Raw genomic sequence first — 17,134 nt, 5'->3', positions numbered from 1 at the left:
TCACAGATTGAAAATGATCCAATCTAATACTGCAAGAGGGATCGCTGGACACCTCTTCCATAGGCCATGCAGAAACAGTGGAGTCCAAGTCGGCCCAAATACAGGAGATCTTATTTGTGAAGAACCCATTAAAGGCATCACAGCAGAGTAACTCCGGGGACTGATTGGAAGTAGAAGGAGCAGAAACTCAACTCCTCACAACCCGGGATAGCTCCGCTGAGCATGAACCTGCAGCCGCAATGCACGCAGACCAGAATCTCTTTTTTGCTGTGTGCACCGCCACTGCATAAGTCCTCAAATGGGTCACATGCTGAACCTGTCAGATTTGAACAGAATTCCCCTCTACTTGGCACTCTAGTCACCTCCCCAACTGCTTCAGCCCCTGCAACTCCACAGTATACCAAGGGCCATTTTTGCAGCAGGTCGGAAAGGACACTTAGGAGCAATCGTGTCTACTGCCCTGCTGAGTTCCCTCTTCCAGGTTCCTACCAGGGCATCGACAGAATCACCGGCCGCACCAGCGTCAAAATCCTCCAAGGCCTTTTGACATCCCACTGGGCCCAGCAGCCTTTTTGGACGGACCATCCTAATAGGTCCACCACCCCTGCAGGGGTGGATTGCGGCTGTGAGACCAACCTTAACCAGGTAGTGGTCTGTCCATGACAATGGGGAAACCACTGGATCCCCCAGCCACGGAACACCCCCCTGATCCAAACAAAAGACCAAATCGAGTGCATGGCCCGCAACGTGAGTTGGTTCAGAAACTAGTTGAGATAGGCCCATAGTTGTCATGGCCGCTATGAACTCCTGAGCCGCACCAGACAAGCCAGCCCCAAAGTGGATATTGAAGTCCCCCAGCACCGAAAGTCTAGGAGATTCCAACACCAACTCCGCTACCAGCTCTATCATCTCAGTTAGGGAGTCAGTTGGGCAGCGGGGTGGATGGTACACCAACAGAATCCCCAATCTATCCCTAGTTCCCAGCCTCAAAAATATGCACTCAGTATAAGTCAGCTGTCTCACAGGGGCCCTGGTAAGAGAGATGGTATTCTTATGGAGCACAGCCACTTCCCCTGTCCTGCTCCATGACAAAGTAACCTGGAGGGAGAAGCTGAGCCCATACTGGACCACTCGCCTCCCCCAACCAGGTCTCTGTTATACATGCCAGGTCAGCTCCCTCATCCACCATCAAATTGTGGACAATTTCGGTCTTATTCTGAACCGACCTGGCGTTGCAAAGGAGCAAGGCCAGATTCTGTGGGTCGTTGGAACTGCTCCCCGAGGCCTGAGAGTTGACAGAACAGTTGGAAGTGGAAGCAGTAACTAAATTACTGATTTCCCTTCCCCTGTAACGGCCAGCTGCTCTTCCAGCGCCAATTCTTCTATTCCCCACCACTACAGTAATAGCTGCCCCTGAACTGCCAGGCACACCCCCGGCACCATCCCACTCAAGAGAGCCCAAACACATATCTGCAAAACACCTGGCCCAACCCAACCCCCCAGCCCTCAGTCCCACTCTCGAAGGCCCAGCCCCAAAGGCCGGCTTCCTTTGGCGGCTGGCTTTGGCGGCCGCCTACAGGCGGCTCGACAGCTATGGCTCCTTGCTTTTAAGCCTGCAAGCCCCAAAAGCCACTTCTCTCACAAGCAGCTCCCAGGGCAAGTGACAGGTAGAATAACTCGGCAATCTGGGGAAGCATGTGATTTGTATGATAACAAGCCAACCAAGAAGCATGGAGATTGCAAGCCACTCAGAAGCCACTGCCAGAAATCCAATCAGCAAGGGAAAAACAGGCTTCCAAAATGGTGCTCGAAATGTTGAAACTTTTCTGATCAAAATGGGGTGGTTCTGCTCCGAGCTTGAAATAGGTCCTTTATTTAAAAGGTATTCTGTTTTGAGCACGAAACACTCAAAATGGCACCTTTTGACTTTGAAACATTCTGCACATCCTTAGTCTTTCTCTGAAAAACAGAAGAATAGAAAGGAATATTGAACAGAGTGAGTAACAGCCAGATATCTCAATTAGAGTAAAACCAAATAAGGGGTGAGGGAAGGAGTATGGATGACATACAATTCCAAGTTCACCCCAAACATTCCTTTTTCTTTGGCTGTTTTGTGGTTGGGAATGGGTCAGCGTGTGTTCAGGCAGCCACACAATATTGCCCATTTTCTTTCTTGCCAGCGCAGAACAAAAAATGCAGTGAAACACAGCACAAAGCCAGGAGGAGTTCCAACTTGGTGATCTTTCTCCCTTCCCCACCATTTGGTTTGAGGTCTAAGAAAGCCCTAGCATTGCTATCAGTCTGGATGAAGGGGTGGGGGTGGGGAGGCATTCACTAGAAGGACTGATAAATGAAGCTGCTGCATCTATAGAACTTCTGTCTGGCCAGTTTTCTATTCTAGGTGGAATTTGGGGGAAGCAATGCAACTTTGTAGAGATGTGTCAGCTAGAAATTCATCAAGTGTATCACTGACAAGTGATGGGAGAAGATTCAACTGTTAGACATTTGTCCAGGCAGAAGTTAAACTGAAAGTTGAAGGCAAAATGTGGGTGCAGAGAGCCAAATCTGTAAAGCCACCATATGAGATTGTACGAGGGCTTTTTGCTACACCTTACAGCAATGGTGAAAACTCTACGTACCTTAATTCAGGGTTTGACAAATACTAGGTGCCAGGAAGCCATGGCACCTAGACTAGGATATTCAGAGGTAGAGTTAAAATATGTATTTGTTGCAGATAGCCCTGTTTCTGTCCTAAGTCTGTTACTTGTAAAGGGGATAAGAAACACCCATTAGCCTTCCCCCTCTACCATGTCTGTCACCAAGTCTGGTAATTTGGTCAAGTGTCCATTGTCTGGCTCCTAGACACAAAGAAAAAATTTCAAGCCTTAACTCTTATCTGAAATAGAATGTTTCTTTTAATTCTTCCTTGTTTCTGCTAGGAGGGGGCATCATCTATTTTCATGCCAAGCTCTAAATACAGATTACCTGTCCCCGGGAACACGGTGGGGCAACTGCTTAATGCTAGTTGACGCTCCCTACTAAATGTAGCATTCCCAAACCCCACCGACTTGTGGTCCATGAAACACAAGTAACTTGAAGCTTACAGGGTTTTTGTAGGGAGGAGGATCTTGACTACAAATGCAAAGAGTGGTCAAGCACCTACTGGTGTCCAAGAGGCAGCCACCTTTTTAATGCAGGGGCCGTATTGATGCTCTTTCTAGAGGGGGCCTTGTAGAGGGGAATATAGCCAACGCTGGGCTTAGATCTTGGGTCAAATCGCCGTGTGTAATATTAATTACTAGCCAACCACGCACAGAGCATCTGTGCGCTCCTTGGGGCCGGCGGTTACCTTCCCCCCACCTTCTGCCACAGTCTCCTTTCCAGGCCCAGCCGCCACTCCTCCCCACCGCCACTTTTGCCCCCGCACTTTCTTTCCCCTCTCCATGAGCGGGCTGGGCCCGCCACCACCTCTAGCCTCCGGGACCAGGCCCGCTGCCGTGGCAGTCAATCCTCCTGGGTGCGCCTCAGCCAATCAGGCACATCCGCTGCCCAGCCAATCAGCTGTGTGCTGGGACGCACATTCCAAGGCACACCCAGGAGAACTAATATAATAGATTTGTTGTTTAGATGCCACTTCTCAAAGAGGTTTATTGCCTAGATCTGCCTTTGTGTTTTGCCTTCACTCTTTTATATGTTAAATTGAGAGAGTGACTGCCAGTATTTATAAGAGCAGGAAATTAAAAATGATATATTGGGAAGAACTTTCTGTATGGAATTAAAGATTGACGTTAGTATGACATGTGCCTAAGTTACTCTAGGTCGGAAATCATGTTTCCTTGAAATAATAGCAACCTTTTAACTCTTATCAAATGAGGCCTTTATTTATTTTTTAGTTCGTTTAAGCTCTGTTTGGCTTGGATCCTAACTTCCATACTATGAACAGAAGAGTTCTGTTCATGGAATGAGGTCTTCCTGCTGCCTCCTACACTAATGCAAATCTGCTGTTCCTGGGTTAGGGAACTCTCCTCATGGCTATGTGACAAAGAGGGCTACCAGCAGAAGGGAATCGGAATCAGCAGGGACCCTAGTCTTCTGCAGGCTGAAGTAGCTTCCTCTTTCTCAACTACACTTTTTGATCCAAGCTGTACAATATAATGCTCCCACACTAAAATAGATTACACAGGCATGAGAATGCCTGTGTGTATTATGGGTGGAGAGGTATAACACAGTGTTCTGTCACCCGACCTTTACCCACCTACCCTTCTATAATCTCTCAACGTTTCCTCCTTGCACTCTTTGTGTGCTAGGAGGGGCATTGTTAAAATTGCTTGCTCAACAACATTCAGTTTTTAGCGAATCGGTAGGAAGGTGGCTAAGTTAGGAGTAAAAGTTGAAAAGCAGACATGGAACATCAAGACTACAGCTGGTTCTCTTTTCTTCCTATCTTTATAATGGGATTTTTTGGATGCAAATAAGGCTGACTTGATTGCTTAGAGGAAGTTCTCTTTAGATGGTCTGTCTTCCATGTGGCATGCTTTTGTGGGTTAGCTGAAATAAATACATTCTGAATTCCTACAAATTAAGAACACAGGGCCTCGTAAAGTAAGCATTTTTGCCTACAGTCAGGGGTCAAGCAATATTGGCTCAGTTCACACGCCAGACAAAATAGTTTACTCATCAGATGGTTCCTCGAGCTATGTTGGTACATTACTCATCAGGAGTTTTTTCATTCATCAGGCATCATTTTTCACTTTGTCACGGACTAGTAGTTTTTAGATTGTGAGCTCTTTGGGGACAGCGAGCCATCTTATTTATTTATTATTTCTCTGTGTAAACCGCTTTGTAAACCTTTGAAAAGCAGTATATAAATATTTGTAATAGTAGACCAGTGGATTTCCTGAGCCCTGCCTATAGTGCTCATGGTCATTTTTTAGCCTACTTCCCTTAAGGAAAGTAAGCTAATGAGATCACCTGGCATTCATTCATTCTGTCTGTGTGTCCCCCATCAACTTCACAATGCCTGGACTAATATGAACCAAATCGGGCACCATTTATTTAATTTATTTATCTGACATATCTGTATACCTCCCACTATTGAAATCTCTAGGTGGTTTACAGCAATAAAAACAAACCAAGAAATTTTAACAACTAAAACCTAAAAAGAGATGTGACTTTAGTTGTTTCCTAAAAGCCATCAGGGATGGAGCAGCTGTAATCTCAGCAGGAAGTGCGTTCCACACCTCTGGGGCAACTACATGGAAGGACTGGCCTTTTGAGTCTCCACCAGACAAGCTGGCAGCACTCTCAGACGAACCTCCCCTGAAGATCTTCTTAATAGGCTGCAGGGTTTATAACGAAGAGGCATTGTCTTAAATACCCTGTGCCCAAGCCTTTAAGGGCTTTATAGGTAATAATCAACACTTTGTATTTTGCCCAGAATCCTATTGGTAGTCAGTATAGTTCTTTTAAAACCGAAGTAATATGGTCTCTTTGGCCAATCTGGCAGCAGCATTCTTTTCCAGATTATGTACAAAGGCAGCCCCACATAGAGTGCATTGCAGTAGTCAAGCCTGGAGGTTACCAGCATGTGCACCACTATCTTAAGGTCATTCACTTCTAGGAAAGAGCGCAGTTGGCGAGCCAGCCGAAGCTGATAGAAAGCACTCTTGGCCATTGCCTCTACCTGAGGTATTGGAGAGGGTTGGGTCTAGAAGTACTCCCAAACTGCAAACCTGTTCCTTCTGGGGGAGTGTAACCCCATCCAGAACCAGCTGAACTATGCCATTTCCCAAACTGCGGCTTCCTACAATGAACACCTCTGTCTTGTTTGGATTCAGCCTCAGTTTGTTATCCCTCATCCAGCCCATTATTGCCTTGAGGCAGGCATTTAGGAAAGTTATGTCATTACCTAACTTGCCTAATTGTAGGGACATACGGACACCTCAGTGGCGTAGTTTGTGATGTCATCTACCCCAGTTCAAGATGGTGGATGTGTAAATGTTTGAGTTGCATGTGGGCTAACTTGTGAACCCCCTAAATGATTTAAACCATATTTGCTACAGTTATAGTGAGTGACACACAGGGACACCTCAGTGTCGTGATTTGTGATGATGTCATCCACCCCAGTTCAAGATGGCCAGGTATGTGACTTGGACCAAATTTGCTACAGGTGTAGGGACACATAGGAATGGCTCAACAGCATAGCTTGTGATGTCACATGCCCTGATTCAAGATGGTGGGTGTGTGAACGTTTGAGACTGGGCTAACGTGTGAGGATGGTAATTATCAATTAAGATTATAGTGAAAGGAAAGTAAGCAGAAACAAGTTGTTATTGGAACAACTTGTTCTGCCCTGAGATGATCTTGTACAACAATAGGTTCTATCACACCATCTGTAAGTCTTCTGAAAAAAGATTGTACTACCAAATAAGCCTGCTCAGCTGTTCTTATCATCCATTGGAGCCCTACTTGGAGTCTCTCCCCCACCCCCAATATTGGGGGGGATGGTGACTGATGGGAGGTACTTTTTGGTTGCAGTCCCCCAACTCTTAAATGCCTTCCCTAGAGAGACTTGTCTAACACTGACTGCTAGCTTTCCAGTGCCAGGTAGACATTATTTACCTAAGTCTTTGGATGAATATTGATTCTCTCCCGCACCACCCCTCCGACACGTTACAATGCTGCTGTTCTGCTTTACTGTGTGTATTTTTATTCTTGTATTCTTGTTTGCTGGTTCCAATCCCCGCTGGTATGTTTTCCAGACTATGGGGAACACCTACAGTATATCAGGCAACAGCGATATAAGAAGATGTTGAAAGGCATCATCTCATACTGTGTGGGAGATGGCAATGGTAAACACCTCCTGGATTCTACCAAAGAAACCACATGGCTCTGTGGTCGCCGGGAGTCGACACCAATTTGACAGCACAACTTTACCTTTATGTGTTCTACATCCATATACCATCCTGGGGGAATTGCCTGAAGCAGCCTAGAAATTTACTTTGATAAATTATTTGAATAGAAAATAGTACTCAACTGCTCTCTCAAGCTTAATGTCTTGGATCATTGCCACTTACCCCCACCCCCCTGTCTGCAGCAAAAGACTGCTCAATTACTGAAGTCCAGAGGGTTGTGTTTCTTCTCTAAACATTCAGAATTCTAATCTCTGGCTGCCTAACAATCGTCCTTCTGAGGGATTCATTTTTATCTAGGTGAAGGCAGCAATGGAACTTCACTTTTTGTCTGAATTCTTGGCGTTTGTTTGCTGAGTTGATGTGTGTTTTAGAATCAATGGGTTTTCTTTCAAGGTTTATTTTTAACTAGGGTGAATTAACAGGCTAACTGCAGATCCTGCATTCTCTGAGCAAAATGGCAGCCAGCAAGAGATCTTGACATCTCTTCCAGAAGTTTCTTGGCGGGCTTTCAACTGTCTAAACAGTATCTTGGCTTGTGCTGGAGAACTTCATACAGGAAGGGAACAGATCAATGTCTCTGGTTCTCTTGCTGGCTGAAGTCTAATTCTTATTAAGCATTTCGTTTGTGTTCTTATCGGAGTGGAGGCAAGAATCTTCTAGGAACTTTCCCCCCTGAGAATATTGTATAAACAATGTGTTTTGATTGATAGAGAGAGCTTCTTAATAAAACAAGTGTGTGAATTTTTTAAAAACCCATCTCTTGGTAAAGAAAATCTGGATTTCAGGCAGGCTGTTGCCAGTGGGCCCCAACCCCCCACCGTTTGGCAAATCACGTGCAGTAATTCAACACTGAAGACTGAGTTGGTAATTTGCCAGATGCACAAAGACTGCAGTTTGTGTATATTCTGCCCAAGGTTTTAATTATGGGTAGGATGTGTGCAGCGTTCTAGCACAATACTCTGGCATCATATAACAAATTGAATAGCATGTAGCCAAAAGCATAGTTTTGTGAATTTCAGGCTAATGAATTATTACAATTTTTAGAAGTGTGCATATAAACCAATTTTCAACAACAAAAGAAGTTATCAAAGTGATTTACATAGAAAAAGAATAGATAATGGATACCTTACAGGAAGAGAGAAGACGCTAGCTTTCTGAAAGTGAAATAGGTTACCCTTACACAGATCTCTTTGCACTGACAAAACTTATTTAGGGATCACATGGCCCATTCTTAGCCTGTGCAGAGCATTAGGTAGTAGAAATTTGGCATTGGCTTAGCTCTGCTACAGAGTGATCTGATAAAGCCTAGTGCAGGTATGCTTGCTAACTGGGAAAAGAGGCACCTTTTTAACATGGTGATTCTCTTTATTTAGCAGGGGGAGAGTAACTGGCCCTATTCACCTCCAGCACAGTACCCCTCCAGTGACTGTTGCTGATGTCTAGCTTATATTTCTTTTAGATTGTGAGCCCTTTGGGGACAGGGATCAATCTTATTTATTTATTTTCTCTGTGTAAACCACTTTGGAAACTTTTGTTGAAAAGCAGTATATAAATATTTGTTGTGGTTGCCTTGTACTTCATATTTCAGGTTTCCATACTTCTACGGTACACTGATATGTACATGTCTAATACTTTATGTTTCTAATAGCAGCCTTTACTTGCATGTGATTCTGAAGTGGCTTGTATGGGAAGTGAATGCTGTGAGCTTCAGCAATTTTTCAATGATATAAAACTGAGATGTGCGAATAACTGAATTCTTAAATTGCTCCATTTTGTTGTTGAAAAATCCTCTTCATTGTTTCTTGAATAATGGTACTTGGTTGCAACCATCTGGTATGGACCCATCGTTTTCTTACCAGTATTTCTGCCATTAAAGCCTCACGCAGACAAAGACTGGGCATTTGACAGGTCAAAAAGAGTTTGCTAAAAATGACTACTCAGATGTTTGCCAAGTAATGACCAAGTGTTTTTAAGAATTAACATCATTAAAACAGAAAAGATGCTTTAACTAACAGGTTTGATATTAACAATTCTTTGGCTTTTACCACTGGGGACTTAGTACAGTTTCATTTTTTCTATTATAACTTAGTTCCTTTTAGTTTTGTAGCAGGAACTTTTAGCTAGCTGTTAAACACAGTGGTGCCAAGTAGACAGCTGTCCAATTTTCAAGCTTTATGGCTTCATGGAATATTTGACAATATCTGACCATGGTCAAATAACAAGATGTCGGTTCACAGTGTTTGACCAGTCAACTGACAGGCATGCCAATCTTTGTGCAGCAGATGTAATTAATGCTGGCTTTTTTTTTTCTTTAAAGGAGAATTTTTCCTATATCCATGGGTGTTTTCAGAGTGTCAGTAATGCAAGTGCATCGCTGAGTGATTAGACTAGTATTTCAAAAAGCTTTCCAGTTCAGTCATCTGAAAACCTTTGGTTTGAGATGGCTTTATATATATTTTTATTTATTATTTATCAAATTTGTACACCGCCCCAAACCTTCGTCTCTGGGCGGTTTACAATAACATAAAACCAGTTAAAAACATATACAAAAACTTTAAAACTATTTAACAATTTAAAAATAAACCAGAGATTAAAACCCAAAAATATTAGGAGCTGAGAAAGCTTGGGTGAAAAGATGGGTTTTCAGGTGTTTTTTTAAAATTGCCAGAGATGGGGAGGATCGTGTCTCAGCAGGGAGCGTATTCCTCAATCTCGGGGCAGTGACCGAGAAGGCCCGTCTCTGTGTAGCCACCAAACGGGTTGGCGGTAACTGGAGATGGACCTCCTCAGATGACCTCAATGGGTGGTGGGGCTTGTAATGAAGAAGATGCTCTCTTAAATACCCAGAGCCTAAGCCATTTAGGGCTTTGTAAGTTATAACTAGCACTTTGTATTTTGTCCAGAAACCTACTGGCAGCCAGTGTAACTCCATCAACAAAGGAGTAACGTGGTCTCTCTGAGATGACCCAGAGACCAACCTGGCTGCCGCGTTCTGAACCAACTGAAGTTTCCGGACTACGTACAAAGGCAGCCCCATGTGGAGCGCATCACAAAAGTCAGGAGGTTACCAACAGATGTACCACTGTTTTGAGGTTGTTGATCTCGAGAAACGGACGCAGCTGGCGTATCAGCCGGAGCTGATAGAAAGCACCCCTGGCCACCGCCTCTACCTGAGAAACTAAGGAGAGGTGTGAATCCAGAAATACTCCCAGACTGTGAACCTGTTCCTTTTGGGGAAGTGTGACCCCATCTAGAACAGGCAGATCAAAATCGTCTCTAGAGTTCTGACCCCGCACAATAAGTACCTCCGTCTTTTCTGGATTCAGCTTCAGTTTATTTTCCCTCATCCAGCCCATACTGCTTCCAGGCAGGCATTTAGGGAGGATATGCCAGCTTCTGGAGAAGCTGACATGGAGAAGTAGATCTGGGTGTCATCAGCATACTGGTAACACCCAGCTCCAAATCCCCTGATGATCTCTCCCAGCGGTTTCATGTAGATGTTAAAAAGCATTGGAGAAAGTACGGAGCCCTGAGGGACACCATACTTAAGCTCAGATTTTGAAGAGCAACAGTCTCCAATCAACACCATCTGGAATCTATCCGAGAGGTAGGACTGGAACCACTGTAAAACAGTGCCTCCCACTCCCAACACCCTCAGACATTCCAGAAGGATACTATGGTCAATAGTATGAAAAGCCGAAACCAACAGAGTCACACTTCCTCCATCAATTGCCAATTGGAGATCATCCATCAGGCCGACCAAGGCAGTCTCCACCCCATAGACCACCTGAAAACCAGTTTGAAAACCAGTTTGGTCTAGATCAGTGTTTCTTAATGTGTGGGTCCCCAGATGTTGTTGGACTTCAACTCCCATAATCCCCAGCCCCAGTGGCCTTTGTTGGGAATTATGGGAGTTGAAGTCCAATTACATCTGGGGACCCACACGTTGAGAATCCCTGGTCTAGATAATCAGTTTCCTCCAAGACCGCCTGGAGCTGAGAGGCCACCACCCTCTCAACTGCCTTGCCCAGCCACGGGAGGTTGGAAACAGGCCTATAATTGCTCAACTCTGAGGGATCTAATGCAGGCTTCTTTAGAAGAAGTCTAATGATTGCCTCCTTAAGACATGGAGGCATCCTGCCCTCCCTCAAAGAAGCATTTATGATTTCCACCAGGCTGTCTACAACAACCTCCCTACTAGATCGAACAAGCCATGTTGGGCAAGGGTCAAGAGAAAAGTAGTAGGCCTCATCACTCCAAGCAGCTTGTCCACATCCTCAGGAGTTACAGACTGAAACCGATCCAGTCGAATCACATAAGAGGAGTTGTTGGGCACCTCCAGCTCAGATATCAAATTAATTGTGGAGTCTCCATCTAGGTCAGCCCGAATAAATGAGATTTTATCTGTGAAAAACTCTTTAAAGACATCACAGCGGGTAACTGATGACTCCTAATTCTGTTTCAAGGGAGTGGGGGCAGATATTAGTCCCCTCACAACCCTGAACAACTCTGCCGGATGTGAACTCGCAGAGGCAATATGGGCAGAAAAGAACCGCCTCTTTGCCGCACGTATTGCCTGAGCATAGATCTTTAGATGTGCTCTATGTTGCAATCTGTCACATTCGAGTCGAGTCTTCCTCCACTTGTGCTCCAGTTGCCTACCTTGCCGCTTCAGCCCCAGTAGATCTTCCGTATATCAAGGGGCCAATTTCGAAGCCGGTCGGAGGGGACGCTTGGGAGCAATCGTGTCTACCGCCCTGGTGAGCAAGTTGTTCCAATTCTCAACCAGGGCATCAACAGGATCACCGGCAAAGCCAACGCTGAATCCCTCCTAGGCTTCTTGGAATCTTACTGGATCCAATAACCTCTTTGGACAGACCATTCCAATGGGCCCCTCACCCCTGCAGAGGTGGTAAGTGGTTGTAAGTCCAACCTTAAGCAGATGGTGGTCCATGCATGACAATGGGGAAATCACAGGAGTCCCTACCCTAATACCACCCGGATCAGAGTAAAATACCAAATCAAGCGTGTGACCTGCAATATGCGTCTGTCCAGAGACCACTTGGGATAGGCCCACAGTTGTCATGGCCGCTATGAACTCCTGAGCTACCCTGGACAGATTGGTCCCGAAATGAACATTGAAGTCCCCCAGCACCAAAAGTCTGTGAGACTCCAACACGAGTTCCGTGACCAAGTCCGTGAGCTCAGTAATGGATTCCGCTGGGCAGCGGGGCGATCGGTACACCAACAGAAGTCCCAATCTATCTCTGGTCCCCAGACTCAAGAACACACATTCAATATGGCCAGATACACTAACAAGCACCCTGGTAAGGGGGATGTTTTCCTTATAGACCACAGCCACTCCACCTCCCCACCCACATCCCCTCACCTGCTCATCTACAGAATATCCTGGAAGGAGAAGCTGGAACCAAACTCGGCCACTAGCCTCCCCCAACCAAGTCTCGGTAATACATACCAGGTCGGCCCCTTCATCCATGATCAAATCATGGATGAGTTCAGATTTATTTTGGACCGACCCGGCATTACAGAGGAGCAGGGAAAGGCTATGTGGGTTGTTGGCAGTGCTCCCCGAGGTCAAAGAGCTGGCAGGACAGCTGGCAGGGGAGACAGCTATTAGATTCCTTCCCCTGGAATGGCCTGCTGAACTGCCAACGTTACTTCTTCTATTCCCCACCACTACCGGGATAGCTTCCCCATAGTCAACGAAGGCGCCCCCTGTCCCCCATCTCCAGACCAACCCAAGCAACTTCAAGTCTAAAACAGCTTAAAACTAAACAGAAGCCCTCTAGCCCTTGTCCTCATTCTCCCAAAGAGGTGACCCCCTTTGGGGGTGGGCCCGCTGCCATAAGGAGCCTTCCTATAAAGCCCAAAACTGAGCAGGTGACCTGAGGAACCCGGGGTTCCTTTTTTGCAGGTGTTGTCATTACAACATACTGTGGCAGCCCTAGCTGGCTGCTGTCGAATGGTGTGGGAGTGGGCGATCCTGGCCAGGAAACTTGGGCTGGAGGAAAAGGGCCTGTGGGCCTCAGTTTGTCCACTTCTGCATCGCACCAATACCACTGTAACGTGGCAGGGGGACTAGGCTCATGCCAGGTGTGGTGAAGTACATAATCGTATGACGTTAAAGGGCCAGATGTTAGAGTATCCACTGTACTTCTTCTTACATTGGATAGAAGATAACGGGTGCATGCCTATATTCACCCTCTGTGTGTTCTTTCCCTCATTTTTTTGCTTTGGCTGACTTTTGGTTTGGATAGGACTGACCACCTTAAACAACAAATAATGATATTGTGGAGCAAGAGAGAACTTGCTCACTGTAACAAGAATGCCTTTCTAGTCTTTATATTTCTTTCTCAGGAATCAAATTAAAGTTGACCCAGTGATCTATTAAAATGAAGCACCTTTGCCTTAACTAGGAATTCAGCAGCAAACAATAAGTGTGTTTCATATATGACCCTTCCCTATGAGAACATAATTTCTCTGCAGTGTGGGGGAAAGCGGGGAGCATATATGCTGTCACTTGTGAACCATGGTGTGACATTGTGCTTGGTATGGCACTCTGGAAGCCTTTGGACCAGTTCCTGTGAACTTCAGGATTGATGGTCTTGTGGTCTTAGAGTACATGGCACTTCCAGATATATTTATTTAATACATTTTTATACTGCCCCATCCAAATGCCCCATATTAACTGTCTGAGAGATCTTGCTAGCTCTCAGTCCTTTGGCATGCAAGGCGAGTGACCTTGCATGCCAAAGATTATGCTAGGGCCACTAGTAAGGACATTTGGATATGTTACATTTTACAAAGCGGCTTGGAACTGTGTTTTGACCAATAAGAGGTCTGCTGGAGGTGATCCCCTCCCCATCATTTTGACTTTCTAGAACGTTAGGCTGCATATAACTCAGCAGAGTTTACTGGTATGGTCTTTTTATGTTCACTTTGATTGACAGTAGAGCACTTTGTAGGAACATAGGAAGCTGCCATATACTGAGTCATACCATAGGTTCATCCACCTCAGTATTGTCTATAAAGACTGACAGCGGCTTCTCCAAGGTTGCTGGCAGGAAGCTCTCTTAGCCCTATCCTGGAGATGCTAGGGAACCTAGATGCTCTTCCCAGAGCTGCTCCATCCCCTGAGGGGAATACCTTACAATGCTCACACATCAAGTCTTCCATACACATGCAACCAGGGCAGACCCTTCTTAGCTAAGGGGACAAGTCATGCTTGCTACCACAAGACCAGCTGTCCTCTCCTAAGGGCACCTTGTCTGATCTCTTAGCCATTTACTTTGGAGGCCAGATATGACACTCTTGTGCACACCTCCATTCACGTTAACAGCTGTATGAACGGCTTGAAAAGCCAAGAACTTCACTTTGTGGACATGTGCATTCTCTTGGTGACTTGTAAACCATTTTGTCTGCATTTAGTTATTTGGGGAGAGGTTTTATATCTGTGACCTTGCAGAACCTAGCCTCTTTCAAAGGCTCTTAAAGTTTGTCAAAGCTATAATTATCAATGGATTTGGAAGTGCTTAGCCTTGCCACCTGCATTGAGTGTAAATCCATACGTGGCAATTGATGAACAAGCAGTTGCCATTGTTGCTCTTTTAACCTAAATGTTAGGCATGCTGTTAGTTGAGTCGATCCAATTTTATTCTTAAAGAAAGTATTTTTTTCTTTCCCCTAGATCCACAATGATAAATGGACTTATGATTCTTCCTGTAATAATGATGGTGTTCTTTCCTTCACCCAGCATGGAAGGTAAGTATAGGTGTGGGTATATGTGTGTGTTGGGAGTAGGGGGACAAAACATTGGGTTGGAATGTGTAGTGGGCACCTTCAAAGGTTGGTCAGCCATTGGGTTGGTTATCAGGTTTTTGCATATACTTGTCTTTATTGAACTATTTGCAAACCACTGTTCCCAATAAGATACGCACATGTGCACAACCCCCCGGCCCCCACATAGCAGTGTCTGGTGGGCGAGCAGTCTCTGCTCTGCCTGCCACCACTGCCCAACTGCCCGGCACCCTGTTTCACCCCCTCCCCAGCCGGGAAGCATTGCCCCGTGTTCTCCCCCTCCGCTCCTTAGCCAGGAAATATCGCCTCCTGCTCTTGCCCCCTGTTCTCACCCCGCCCGCTCCCCAGCCGGGAAGCATTTGCCCCGTTTTCTCCAGTTCCAGCTGCAGGTCTCGCAAGACTTCCATGGAGATCTGCAGATGGAGGGAGCACGACGGGAGGAGGCGGCAGCCCGAGAAACCGCAGGATGTAGAGATGGTTGGGGGAGAGATAATTTTTTTCCGCATTAATCATTTCCATGTGTGTTAGTGTGAGTGAGTTACATGCACACACTGCCTTGATACTGCCGCCCAGAACGAAACTCTTTCCGCTCACTAATGATAAAAATTAGAGGGAACACTGTTGCCATTTTGGGACAACTGAGAAAACTAGCTTTGGGGGGAAAGTGGGGAGAGAAAATGGGTAGCAACAAAGGTTAAAACTAGATCAATGTTGTCAAAAATACTTTTCCTTCTCTTCATATATGATCTCCTACTGCCTTCCTCCAAAGTAGATGGTGGTAGTGAGGATTTAGTTAATAGGCATGTAGCCAAAGCTTTGTGGTGAGGGGGCTTAAGGGTAACTAGCAGGGTGGAAATCAATGCAAAACAGCCAGGACATAAAATGCAAGTAGTCAAATTTGTTTAAAGTGAGTTAATTCTATTAAATAGGAAATAAAATACATAAAAATAAGTACCTGGAGTTTGATGGCTATCCCTGTGTCTTTGTTCTGATTGGTCCAGGGACAGGTTTGCTTCACAAACTGTAATGTGGTAAAAAACTACCTGCATGTATCCCCCTTTTCTCTCCAAATATTCTAAAAACTTACTCCTTTTATTTATTTTTTTAATGAAAGCTGAAAATTCTGGGAAGGAAGTGATTGGAATAATCCTGAGAAGGCTCAAGTCTCTCCTGTTTTCTCAGACTCTTAATTATAATTAATTTTAATAATTAAGCTTGTTTTAATAATTTTATTCTATTGTTTTTATTGCATGTTTTTAAATTTTCTGACGATTATTAAATATTTTAAATGTTGTATGCCACCTAGAGATGTACATACCAAACAGTATTAAAATGTGATAAATCAGATCCGACAACCCCTCTATAGTTGTGGCTGAGGTGTGCACAAACTCCTTGATAGTGAGCTGGTGTGCCATGAACTGGGCTGCTTCAACTGTGGGATCACAAAATGGATCGGCCTCCAGGAGAGGCAGGCCGGTCTGAGACTAAACCGGATCCAGCCCAGTTTGGCATAAACTGGTTCACCAGTTTACTGCTGTTGTAAGGTTAGGAGTAGGATAAAGCTTAGGGTGGCCATGCCGAGGGCAGGCAGGCGGTGCTGGGGGTGGTGGTGAGAGACACCTAAAGGTGCTGCCAGTGTTTGCCAGCTACAGCAGTGGTGCCCTCCCCAAGAGCATACTGCAGCGGTGCTCACCCCAGCAGCCTGTGGTGGCAGTGCAGAATCGCTGCCCCCGCCAGGCCCTCAGTCAGCTGCCCTCCGCCCATGCGCTGAGGGCAGTTGAGTGAGGTCCCCGCCGGGAGTCCGTGCTGCTACCATGTGCCGCAGACTGGATCATAGGAAATTGCCATATACAGTGAGGGAAATAAGTATTTGATCCCCTGCTGATCTTGTCCGTTTGCCCTCTGACACAGAAATGACCAGGCTATAATTGGAATGGTAGGTTTATTGTAGCTGTGAGAGACAGAAGAACAACAAACAAACCCTCAAAAGCCCAGTGCCCAAAAGTCAGCGATGGATTTGCATTGTAGTGAGGGAAATAAGTATTCGATCCCCTATCAACCAGCAAGATTTCAGGCTCCCAGGTGTCTTTTCACTGTATGCAGGTAACGAGCTGAGATGAGGAACACCCTCTGTAAGGGAGTGCTCCTAATCCCAGCTTGTTACAGTACCTGTATAAAAGACACCTGTCCATAGAAGCAAGCAATCACTCAGCTTCCAAACTCACCACCATGCCCAAGACCAAAGAGCTGTCGAAGGATGTCAGGGACAAGGTTGTAGACCTGCACAAGGCTGGACTGGGCTACAAGACTATCGCCAAGCAGCTTGGTGAGAAGGTGACTACAGTTGGCACGATAACTCGCAAATGGAAGAAACACAAAACAACTGTCAATCTCCCTCGGTC

The 17,134-nt window shown here is 45.5% G+C and overlaps 1 protein-coding gene across 5 annotated transcripts in view; it reads left to right on the top strand.

Moving 5' to 3' along the window:
* ACVR1 (activin A receptor type 1) overlaps positions 1-17,134 on the top strand; it is a 248,157-nt gene that overhangs the window by 188,309 nt on the left and 42,714 nt on the right. For 4 of the 5 annotated variants that reach the window (XM_053259716.1, XM_053259730.1, XM_053259700.1 and 1 more), the window contains one exon: positions 14,623-14,696. The exons of the other annotated variant lie outside the window; for it this stretch is intronic. In XM_053259716.1, the coding sequence (XP_053115691.1) occupies positions 14,630-14,696 (67 nt within the window). In that variant the 5' untranslated portion in view covers positions 14,623-14,629. The remainder of the gene's footprint in view (positions 1-14,622; positions 14,697-17,134) is intronic. 5 annotated transcript variants of the gene reach the window in all.

Source organism: Hemicordylus capensis, chromosome 1, assembly GCF_027244095.1.
Source record: "Hemicordylus capensis ecotype Gifberg chromosome 1, rHemCap1.1.pri, whole genome shotgun sequence".
NCBI classification, from domain to species: Eukaryota; Metazoa; Chordata; class Lepidosauria; order Squamata; family Cordylidae; genus Hemicordylus; species Hemicordylus capensis.
The sequence above is the reverse complement of the archived record's forward strand: the minus strand, read 5'-3'. Positions and strand labels throughout refer to the sequence as shown.